The sequence below is a fragment of the Varroa jacobsoni genome, unplaced genomic scaffold (assembly GCF_002532875.2).
Source record: "Varroa jacobsoni isolate VJ856 unplaced genomic scaffold, vjacob_1.0 scaffold_1195, whole genome shotgun sequence".
In the NCBI taxonomy this organism is placed as follows: domain Eukaryota; kingdom Metazoa; phylum Arthropoda; class Arachnida; order Mesostigmata; family Varroidae; genus Varroa; species Varroa jacobsoni.
Window position 1 is genome coordinate 27,875 of NW_019214097.1, and position 12,305 is coordinate 40,179.

General features: G+C 37.6%; 1 protein-coding gene across 2 annotated transcripts in view; it reads left to right on the forward strand.

Annotated features, from left to right (window-relative positions):
- The window catches only part of LOC111267503 (H(+)/Cl(-) exchange transporter 4), a 15,659-nt gene extending 5,739 nt beyond the window's left edge, over window positions 1-9,920 (forward strand). Inside the window, exons 5-20 of one of the 2 annotated variants that reach the window (XM_022845780.2) lie at window positions 179-312; window positions 1,204-1,263; window positions 1,799-1,975; window positions 2,279-2,386; window positions 2,691-2,801; window positions 3,206-3,328; window positions 3,533-3,682; window positions 3,877-4,001; window positions 4,291-4,432; window positions 4,747-4,954; window positions 5,292-5,398; window positions 5,735-5,884; window positions 6,093-6,213; window positions 6,532-6,635; window positions 6,883-6,989; window positions 7,294-9,920. In XM_022845780.2, coding sequence (XP_022701515.1) covers window positions 179-312; window positions 1,204-1,263; window positions 1,799-1,975; window positions 2,279-2,386; window positions 2,691-2,801; window positions 3,206-3,328; window positions 3,533-3,682; window positions 3,877-4,001; window positions 4,291-4,432; window positions 4,747-4,954; window positions 5,292-5,398; window positions 5,735-5,884; window positions 6,093-6,213; window positions 6,532-6,635; window positions 6,883-6,989; window positions 7,294-7,405 — 2,039 coding nt within the window. In that variant the 3' untranslated portion in view covers window positions 7,406-9,920. The remainder of the gene's footprint in view (window positions 1-178; window positions 313-1,203; window positions 1,264-1,798; window positions 1,976-2,278; window positions 2,387-2,690; window positions 2,802-3,205; window positions 3,329-3,532; window positions 3,683-3,876; window positions 4,002-4,290; window positions 4,433-4,746; window positions 4,955-5,291; window positions 5,399-5,734; window positions 5,885-6,092; window positions 6,214-6,531; window positions 6,636-6,882; window positions 6,990-7,293) is intronic. The other variant, XM_022845781.2, reaches the window with a different exon arrangement.
- Window positions 9,921-12,305: the final 2,385 nt, after the last annotated feature.

The window sequence follows — 12,305 nt, forward strand, 5'->3', positions numbered from 1 at the left end:
ATATATATATATATATATATATATATATATATATATATGTAGCGAAAATATCTACTTTCAAATGGTCTGCTAAAAGCGTATATTTTCATAGTATTTGCATACAACACACGATGGTCCTGACAATAAAATGTGAATTTTTGCCTTCAACGCGGTTACTCCTTATTCTTTAATTGATTAGGCGTAATCGATATTGGCGCAGCATGGATGAAGGATCTCCGCGAAGGTATTTGTCCACAGGCATTTTGGTTAAATAAAGAACAGTGCTGTTGGGCGTCAAACGAAACTTCATTTGAAGGAGAACAATGCGCACAAGTAAGCAGACAGTTTTTGTGCTCCTTTTTTATGGAATATTAAAAAAATATAGTAGAATATAATAGTGTACTGGTGACGTTGTTGGATAATCCTATAGAGATAGTACCAAAATAAGTTGTACCTCTTATGCGTCAAATACCCAATAATTTTATTTTTGACAACTGCTCTGGATACTTACACTAGGAAAGATTTTTTTATAAGGCCAACAATGTGTTCTCTGTAGTGTAAAAAATTCACTTCCTTCATTCCATATGTAAGGCCTATTTATTATTAGTCACATACAAGATTTCGTCGATGTACTTCAAGACTTTTGAGGTGTCGGCTAAACAACACAGCAAAGTTTGTAAGTTTGCTTTTGGTGGAACTAGCCCCGTCTATAACGCCCGGTCATTTTATTTTGAACCGTTTATGAAGAGTTTAGAATGAAATATATCTGTTTTCCAGAAAATACCATACTAGTTCCAGCACTTACAAGAGCTGGCTTATAGTACTTTTGTTTTTTTAAAGGAATTAGAGGGACATGTAAAGAAGAACATTTGATACAGCAGAAAAAAACGCAAATCGCAAAGCCTAGAAACAGTCTCGAGAATTGAATTAAAATCTTTTTAAGGTATGGAAAATGCGACTTGAGTGTGTTTTGTCTTAAAACGCATGCTTTAAAGGGGGAATAACAATATTGAGCCATTAAGAGACTAGTTGCTATTATTTAGCTTACATTCTAAACCAAACTAATGTAATTTTTGCGATACAAACGTTTTATTTAGTTACGGGACCGTAATAACGAGAAGGATGATCAAATACCAGCCAGGTAATGAATTACTGTTTATGCAACTGAAAGATATATCTATGTTTTTCAGCAAAACGTACTTTTTTACTATTCAACTATTTCAGTGGCGCACTTGGCCGTCAGCAATCTTTACTTATATTGATGTGGAGGGCGGATGGCATTACGTGAGTACTCGAGATTAAAGTAGGCATATAGTTAAATATCTTGTATTTTGAAGCAATGTACCTCTTTAACATAGATAATCGTTCGTATATAAGTAGTACTATTGAAGAACTATAAGGCCTAATTGCGCTATATTCGACACGGTGATAACAAATATGCTTTCTTGTATTATTGTATTTCACATAATAAAGACATATCCACTACTCATATGGTAAATCCTTTTTGTTTTATTTATTTAAGAGCTTCACGAACTGGCACAATTCATGTTGCTTCACTTTAAATGACTGTATTCTTTATATCCAGGGTTTATTTGTATGGCATATTCTGCCTCTGGTTGAAAAAGACCTTAGGTGGCTACTATAGGTTCCGCCAACGACTCAAATTATGCGCTTAACAAAAATGTTTTATGAACTTCAGAAAAAAAAAGTGTGTGAATCCGCTCCCCATACTGTCACTGTAATGTAGACTATCATCATAAAAACAATGGTTAAGCATTATACTATATGATATTGTTGTTTGTGTCCTATCTTTGAGCAGTTTTTGGCCTGGGTCATTTACGTGTTCTGGTCACTTACGCTGGCGGGCCTCGCGGCACAGCTGGTGAAAACATTTGCGCCGTATGCCTGTGGTTCGGGTATACCCGAAATTAAGACGATACTTTCAGGATTCGTGATTCGAGGTTATCTCGGGAAGTGGACCCTACTTGTAAAATCGGTAAGAAAAAGTTCGATGTCTTGCCACACTAACACGCATTTGCCATGTTTACGGTTGCTAGATTAGAATTACGCATACAATATATATCTATCATTAGGATTCGATTCTCTTAAAGCTGGAAAACAGTATTCACTGCTGTAACATTAAAGTTGTGTATTTCTACTGTATTGATACTACAACATTAAAATTAAATAAAAAGTCGTTTTGCTAATTATCCTAGTAATAACTTAAACTTTTTTAATATAAATTTGGCTTTCGATATTGATAGCGTCTCACACTGGTATCTTTTTTGTCTAATTCGAGGTTGGTCTTGTATTAGCTGTTGGTGCGGGACTTTCGTTGGGAAAAGAAGGTCCTCTCGTACACGTGGCCTGCTGTATAGGCAACATCCTCGCATACGCGTTTCCGAAGGTAAACTTTTAGTTATAAAAGTTTACCATCATATAATAGCACCTTTTCAGTTGGCAGAATTAACTGATTAAGTATGATTATTATTAACAACACGTTAGTCGACTTTGCTTTATCTTACACAGTTCCAATCTCGTTTCTGCAGATCGAAGATAATAAGATCTGTAGTATTACATAGGAAGCCGAACATTTTCAATTTTCGATTAAGGGATGGGCCGATTATACTATATTATACAGAGCGTATTACCTTTATACATAATCATAATTGTCTATATATATCTATACGTAATTTTTATGATTTTTGCAGTATGGGCGTAATGAAGCCAAGAAACGCGAAATTCTCTCGGCAGCAGCCGCTGCTGGAGTTTCAGTGGCTTTTGGAGCACCAATCGGCGGTGTGCTATTCTCACTGGAAGAGGTTGGTTATTTATTATTATAGAGTTATTCTTTTAACACCGTCACTGCCCGCACATATCCGTAATGATCCGTGGTGCAGTGCACTAGAAACCCGTGCTATCAACAGAAATGGGATCAGGTCCCACCGCTGTATTGATTATGGGATAATCCCTTTTAGACAGATACACATGAATTACATTCGAAACACCATATATTCGAATTGGTTCTCGCGAGAGATCTAACAGGAAATGGGCCTGCAGTCAAAAAATCGATATTGAAATGTTTTGAAAAAAATAGAATGAACCATTTATATCTATACCATTTTATTCCATAAATGTATTTATGCATTAATCTCGTTTATGTTAGAAACATCACTCCCCTATTTTTCTCTTACAGTAATTTAATACGGTCTTCCCGTATATTTAGGTGTCATACTACTTCCCATTGAAAACCTTATGGAGATCGTTCTTCTGCGCACTTGTCGCGGCCTCGGTACTTCGCAGCATTAATCCGTTCGGAAACGACCATCTTGTCATGTTTTCCGTCAAGGTTAGTATCTATTATACTATATATCTACCAAACTGACGTCATAACAGCACCAGAAACTTTAATTTGGATATGCTTATTTACGCCGATGTAAGTTAAACAAAGTTATCTGAACGCACGAGGCATGAAATGATATCGACCTTATGATCGTTACAGCTTGATCTGAAGCTCTAAAAATTTAATAATAACTGATTGGATTGTTTTCAGCATGATTTTCCCTGGTCGTCTTGGGAGCTATTTCCGTTCCTTGTTCTTGGTATTACAGGTGGAGTTATCGGAACTGTATTTACGAGATTGAATTTACGATGGTGTCGATTCCGCAAGGAGTCTCGACTTGGACACTATCCGATTACAGAAGTGGGTTTGTTATGATCTTCTTCGTACATAAACGCGGATATCAATTTCTCTGAATGAAGGCAAATGGAGGTATAACATCTAGAGAAACATCCAGTGGAGATCGATGTAACAAACTAAATATTCCTAACTTTCACTTTTAGACTTTCTAATGTAAAAATTGAACGTTGTCTTTTTTACATAATTGGCAATTTCAGGTGCTGACTCTGACAGCCGTTACAGCTGTTCTTTCATATCCGAACCCGTATACGCGGATGAACACCTCAGATTTAATTAAGTTGCTATTCGTTGACTGTGGCATCGGAGATGTAACACCTCTGTGGTGAGCTTCTGTGGGCAAGGGAACAATTCTAAATTTTCAACTGTATAAATCAGTATAAATAGTACTCTAGGCTGATTGCATATTTTTTTCTCTTATTGCCTTTTGTATTAAAGTTATATTTTTCGTATCTTGCAAAGCACACACAGTGTACCATTCGAAATTAATGTTAAGTTAGCGCATACTTTGATCAAGATTATTATCTTGTAAAGATTGACTTCGTTGGTTTATCGTAAAGACTGATTCGTAAAGAGATCTTTCACTTGACGTTTCCGAACATTTATTCGCACAGCGACTATAAACGAAACTTCACGGATGCGACGGCTCGGATCGATATAGCGGAGGCAGGCCTCGGGGTCTACGAAGCTCTATGGCAGCTTTCGCTTGGCTTCATCTTTAAACTTGTGATAACAGTATTCACGTTTGGCGTCAAAGTGCGTATCACTATTCTTATAGCATGGCTACAGCAATCTGATAACATGAAATTCATGAAAAAATGAAATATATATTCAGTGATTTTGCAGTGACTAGAGAGATAATGCGTTATTGTGGTGTTGATATAGAAGTACTGCAGTCACAGTAATGAGTGTTTTGTCTTTGCTTTGCACCAGGTTCATTTCCGCCAGCACATTACTAATGAACAGAGTGCTTTCCTATTTGACCGTAAACACATCTATTCAGCTAAACACGTAACATCACTCAAATGTCTCATAACCCTAACAACATATTCATATGTACATTTGTACAGGTTCCAGCCGGTATATTTATTCCGTCATTAGCTCTCGGAGCAATCACTGGCCGGACTATGGGCGTTGTCTTGGAGCAGATCGCGTGGCGTCATCGCACTTCTGAGTTTTTCTCAGCGGCCTGTGCTAGCGGCGAGGGTTGTATCCCACCGGGCCTTTATGCGATGGTCGGAGCGGCCGCATGTTTAGGCGGAGTTACGAGGATGACCGGTAAGCTTGATACGCAAGTTTCATAAGTTATCGAAGACCTGTTTATAAGTGTCAAATCTCTTTAGTTGTTGTCAAGTGGGATAATTAATTGAGAAGAAACAGAACTCTATATTGTAAACAATACGTTCAGTATAAGACTATAAAAAGCTTCTATACGATTTCTTAATTGCACTAAAAATAATAATGACAGGGCCGCCTAAGCGACGTCTTATTGGCAATCATAAATATATATACACCATGTGTTGAGTAAATGAAGATGGATTTCTGTTTGGGCATTAATTATTAGCACGTAATTGAAAGCCACACTGAATCCGTACTTGGTTTTGGTTTGCTTCAGTTTCTCTCGTCGTAATCATGTTTGAGCTGACAGGATCCGTAAAATATATTCTTCCATTAATGACGGCAATCATGGCAGCGAAGTGGGTGGCGGATGCGCTAAATAAGGTGAATATGTTATACCTTTTTTTGATTTTCAACAATATTTTATTACTTTATACATCCTTTGAACAGATTATTTTCGATGGTTCACGTAGAGAAATTTGACAAACCCTAGCGCCGTTTACTAGCCGTGAGAGAACTATTAGGCTGACCGGTCGTTACTCCGTCCAGAGTTCAGAGCTATGTCGCCCCTGTGAATCCTAATCACACCGGCTCTTATACCCATGCAGTAATAAATATTATTAATTTAAGAGCATACCCCCGCTCCATCTATTGGAAAACTGATCAATTAAGCCAACTGTAGTTTATTAATCCATTTCCATAAATGTATCGTTACTTCAGGAAGGTATTTACGACGCACATATTGGCCTAAACGATTATCCGTTTCTTGACCTAAAAGAAGAGTTTACTCATACGAGCCTCGCCGGTGAGGTGATGCGACCACGGGCCGGAGATGGACCTCTCCGCACTCTTCCCCAAGAAGGTTTTACGGTAAGACAACTTGTCAACAGCCCTTAGCTTTCACAGTTAGTACTTTTCTGTTGTTTGCGTATTTTTCTGACTGTTATTGGGTATTAATAAGCGTTTCCAATAAGCGGAAAGTGATCGAAGTTACTGGGTAACTTTTTATTACTACACTTTTTTAAAGAGAAAACATTGAATAGATCTCACGCCTACATTCACAATTCATGTTCACTAGGTTGATGAATTGGAGGCATTCCTTCGAGGAAATACGAACAATGGATTTCCGGTTGTTGTTTCACAAGATAATCCAGCTCTGGTGGGATTTGTTAAACGGAAAGACCTAGCTTACTCACTTTGTAAGTATAATTTGACATTGCTACATAACAAAGAAGTCAGCATGTCCTATCTGCACCAATATAGGAATATAAATTCCAATGATATGATAAGAACTTTTCCTATAGCCTATCAACGATACAGATCTAATAATCACATAATAGTGTAATAATATAGTTAGACGCGAGCGTTTCGCAGTCACAGAAAAATTGTTCCTCTTTATTTGAAAATATCGAAAATAACAGAATTGGTTATTTTGATCTCTCACCGTGTTAAGCATCTAGCAAGAATGTGCTACAGTTAAGAATGTATATATCGTTGCTTCACCCAATTTATTGCAGCATTATTGACCCCGGCAGATGGCGTTATCAACAAAAGCCCAGTGATCTTTTCGGCGCAGGTTCCATCACCTTGGAATGGGCCAACTCCGCTCAAGCTTAGACGGGTGGGTTTTAGTTACTAAATTAATTCACAATTTTCGTATTTTTTAACAGGAAAAGAAAACTTTTCCAGTGTTCAACAATGAGAAATTACATGTTTATAATGATTTAATGGTTACTGATGTTTAAAAAAGTCCACTGCACCTTTTAAGGATATACATCTCACGTAATTCTTCATGCATACGAATATACTTTCTTCAATTTTCAAGTACATATTTAGTAAGACTAAGAACCTTTGCGGTATCGTTTCAGCTCGTGGACCTGGCTCCGGTTACAGTGACCGAAATGACTCCAATGGAGACTGTGGTAGACATGTTTCGCAAACTGGGACTTCGGCATGTCCTAGTAACAAACCGAGGGTGGGTGCACCTCACATTATCCATGCACGATAGTCTCATTGATAGAAATGCCTGAATTTTGAAAAGACCGGCTGAAAACATTTGATCCGACCTCGGAATTCCTAACGCATCGAGAAGTACTAGCTCGTCTAATGTGCTTCGACTTGGAACTTGACTGCGAATTCAAGTGAATTATATAGAACTGCCACGTTGAGCTTCGGCAATTATAAGCTAAGGATCAATTTATTTTGATTTCCGTTCATCGGTTAACTGTCGACTCATAAGCCTTAGCAATAACTGATCTGTTTGTGTCCACACATTGCAGGGCTCTATTGGGTATCATTACAAAAAAGGACGTGTTACGTCACGTCAATTGTTTGCAGGGCCGTGCACTCACGGAGGATTCACACGTCACCCACGCGACCGCCGAAGCTTAGACATGAGAAAGATGCATTCGGATAGTTTTGATTCGAATCTACCTCAGTTTCATGATAGGGCACTGTACTGTAGCTTTTTTTCATTTTTGCGAATTAATTAGGAGGTATCCTTTATAGCGACGGCGATAAAACAGCAGCAATTGCAGACCATGAGTTCCCTGTAACTTCGCCTCAACCTTTGTCTGTCTGTCTGACCTTGTAACCGGTAAAAGGGAGAATTTTTAGGGGAATTTAAAACGGTTATATAGCGCTTCTCTGTCAGGTGTGTTGATTTATACAAAGCGTTTGCAACAAAGAAGACTTCTGAAGTTTGAGCAGACGTAACTTTGGACAATTTCAATGACGCGGTTCACGAGATGGGAGATGGCGTATGACGAATCGACGGTGACAGAGACGGTGTTCACATTATAAAATGGCATATATAGATACACAGAGCTAACAAAATGACAACCTATATTGAGAAATATTTTTGTAGGATGATCTCCTCATAACGATTTAACTCATTTAATTACGGTTTTGCAATTTGCTAGTTAGACTTGCCCATGTAGTTAGTTCTAATACTTTCTTTTGTGTTTCTGGCAATGCCACATCTCGGCGACTCTGTCACTCCTGCTTATGTTTTATTATTGTCGCCATTGATTCTCATAAAGAAAACAACCGAAGATGCTACTGCAAACATGCTATTTAGCATTTCGGAAAAATACGGTACAAAATGCGCTTTAAGTTTTATCGCATTGTCTAGCCTAATGCTCGTTTTCATTAGTTTACCGCAGAATGAGGCTCTTGTTAGAATATTTACCGTCTTTACGTTAAAGCCTCTAGATTTAATGTTGTAATTGTTAGAATGAACTCAGTGTTCTACGTTAACACTTTAATGGCTCGTAATGTCACTCAGGGGTTTCCATTCTTAATAATAAGTACATCTTGTAAAGCTAGTCTGTGTTAGTTCAAGCCAAGAAAAGCCGGCGCTAGACTTTTAGGTCAGCGTCATTTTATTTCTATCAACTGAATTTCTCAAAGGCCAGCGCTAATCTCTATATGTACCTTCTCTTTTCCGGCAAAAATTAACCGGTTTCGACAAGATTAGCTTCTGCTTCGTGTACTGTACTCGCAAATAACCTGATACGACGTTGCATATTGCTAAAGTGCGCATTTTTTATTCGCATTCTTTTATTGAATGTATCATTTAAAACGTACAGCGCGTTTGGTCTAGCAATATTCATTTGGTAGAACGTAAAATCAGCCATACAGTTAAACAAAATAATCATAACAAGGTGTGATATACGATGTAAAAGCACATGACGGAGTTTTTAAGTAAAAATTCCATCCATTACAGCAGAGGTAACGATAGTAACAAATATGTTCGAGATACATTGAAGGAATCACTCACCCCCGTATTGATACACAGGGCCGTACCACCTCAAGGCGACTAAACAGCAATACTATCTATCACATCTTCACTGGTGTGAATCGACTCTGCCACCAGTTCTACGAAGTGAACAGAGCTGACCTGTGCAGTGGGGCAAAGCTATAATCTTTAGAATTTATACACAGTTTAAGAAATAGACGAACTGATGAACACAGATTTGTTCCTACTCCATGGTAAGCCACCGTTATTTTTCAGCCACTCAGCGTCCGTGGCTATATGATGTGACGACTATGACTAATGAACTTTGGCAAGGGAACGTAAAACAAAAAAAAAAAGAGTTGTCTTTTTTTTTAGTTATAGCAAACACAATTTTCGTAGGTGATAAATAAAACTGTCATCTAATCATTGATGGATTTTACCGCTATAGAAGCTAATGGGCATGTGTGGTGTTTTGTTAATGTGCGGAACGATACACTAGTGCATCTAGCAGACGAGATTTCCTTGCTACCTATAGATTTGTATGCGTGTAAGAATATACGAAACGAGGTGATATTGATGGAGGTCCGTGAAGACGCTTACGTCTCACCATATTATCAAAAAGGACCCCATTATTAACAACATATGGTGGATTTATATAGAGAAACGGACCTGTAGATATGCACGGTGATTTAGGAAAATATAATTCCTATCCAACGATACTATGACGTAATTAATGGTAGGTAGACTTTTGGGCTTCAGACAATACGTACATTTAGTGGCGAGAATTATTTAACTTCAGCATCCGGCGGCCTGACTGGGCCGGATAGTACTCAATTAATCATAAACGGAGTTAGTAAAAGGACAATTTTAAACCATTGGTGTCGCATTGTTAGATGCCGATGTTTATCAAATACTCATTGTGTACCGATAAACCTTCAATAAAAACTTCAAAAACAACAACATCAAAAGGACAAAAAACCATATAGCTAATGCGCGCGTTACCACGTGATGATCATGATGAAGATGATGACAGTGTTGACGGTGATTATGTTACTAATTAATATTATCAACCATGATTTACCACGTAACTGTATAGGGAAGAAACGAGAAGTTTATTGTACGTTGTATTTTGCATAAAATAATAAATATCTCTGGCAAAAAAGAGTATATTAGGAAGTAATTAACATTACACAGTGTGATTAGGTTAGGTTAGGACTATTCGATGGCGCAAGTTAGGTATCGAACGAATCGCTATTGCGCAAGGAATACGAAAAACAATGCCTATTTTGTACTTGCTTTTAATCTTGGAGGGTAGCTTGACATTCATTTCACACTGATGAAGATTTCCATCGGGACACAACGTCCTTCTTGACGTTATGTCGCAAGATTAGTTTTTGTTGATGTTTATTGAGCAAAAGGCACCTGGGATAATCGAAGAAGATCGTGACAATTTATTGTCGACCGCCCCCATTAGAAACAGGTACGTCGGACTTCAGCGTTTATTGCAGGTTGATATCAAACCAGATAAATCCTAGGAAAAATTATTTATCCTATTAAAAAAATTAAGTATAATATGTACTTTGTGTTCATTATGGAATTATCGTTAGGTGTGCACAGATATATTAACATTTATGTTTGTCGAATTTGTACGATTTGCAAATATATTATAATAGTATGGGCAATTAACAGCGTTTTACAAAACAGCATGTGTACATATTAAAAATTTGAAGGTGCAAGCAAGCACATAGTGCATATTTGTTGTTTCATATGAGAGATACAACTTTTTTCTATCAATAATAACACAATAAATGCCTGAATTCGGTTATTTTTAAAACTGCGAAAGCCGTTCATGCATTGTTCAGGCCTGACCAACCAGACGTTGTCGTTTATTGCAACCACAAACAGCCGTTAACTGGCCTTGTCGTAAACATTGAACTTTCATAGCAGTGTACTACTGATCCGTCCCTGTCTTCATAAATGCTAGATTACGTCTTCAAGATATGACACAATATTCTATCTAACGGAATGCTTCTCTTCCTAATAATACACTTTTCAAATTTCGTTTACGTATAGTTACGTACAGGATCAATCGGACCATGTTCACTACCTGAATTTGATAAAACTGAGCACTTACGGCATATATTGAATGTAAATCATTACACATGTGTGTATATATAAAGCAAGTGAATGATAGATTCAGAAAGCCGCCGATTCGGGCCCACTTCACACATATATACACTTGTCAATGAAAGAAGACATCATTAATAATAAAAGAAAACGGCCGCGATCGGGAGTGTGCTATGATAGACCACCCATAAGCACTATTAACGTCTAAAATTAGAGGCCGACATTAGGAACAGCAAGATATATATTGGCTGAGGTCAATATACTTAGATTCCCTCTCACTTGAATTAATTTTAATCTCCAGTAGGACATGGAGGTTTTCATTAGAGCAGTAGGAATTCTGTAAGTAACTTCCGAACGTTTCTTCAAACAATAATTTTGCCATTTTTAAGAACAACCTACCTGTTGAATGAAAGACTTTTGTGAGGCGTCAGTCATGACCTACTCAAAAGGTCTTACAAGTTCCATGTCGTCTGGTATGTGTGTACCCAGCACTTCAACATCTGATACCCATTCGTCTAGAAACTTGAAACAACATATGCCTCCATCGACGGAATCATCTATAATAATCATGAGCCTTTTTTGTTTCGGTCGTTAGAATAAAATTTTCCGGTAGTTGATTCAAATTCGTGTAAGGCATTTTAATGAGTCCTCCAGCTTCTTTGATTCCCAACGCTTAGAATCCATACCCCGTTCATATAGATAGACACCCGTCGAACATCTTCAGCTGGAACTTGACGGGTTTATTATATCGGCATTGGCGGATGCCCACAAATCGGGCAGAAAAATAGCTCTTATAGTGCTCGCGCTAATAAGGCACTAATAGGTTTTCGAGAAGACAGAGGCAAACTTTAAACCTCAAATTAATTTTCGGGTCATAGCGAAAGCAACCAGGATATTATAAGAATCTTTTCTTTTGTTTAGTCTTTCTAGATAGCTCATATTGAATCCTTCTATCCGGAGAGGTTCTTGGAATATTGCTCGACAGCACTGAGGTCTGTTGTAACAGAAACCGCTTAAGCCAGCAATGTAGAAAACTTGACCACCTTAAGTTGAAAACTTAGTTCTCTGCATCTTTTCGAATCCGTTCTCTAACGTACTGATCCTGCTAACATTTCAGGTGTTTATGATGCATATGTTACAAGCAACCTTTTTCCCGCCAACGCCTGCTTACGTGAATTAAAATAGCTCTATATACTTGGAAAGACAGAGAAACATTAGAATATGTACAGGCTAAGTTAACGCGCTCGAAATACAACCAAAGATACAAAAAAAATCTTAAAATTTTACCAAAAATTTCAGATTTACATCACAGATTTCTCTAGTCCTTTTTAGTCTGTGTCATTTGTGCCAATAAATAATCAGATTCTTTTCAAATAGTGATACTGAAATTAAAGCTTATGCTAGTCATCGCAAGTAACCACAGTT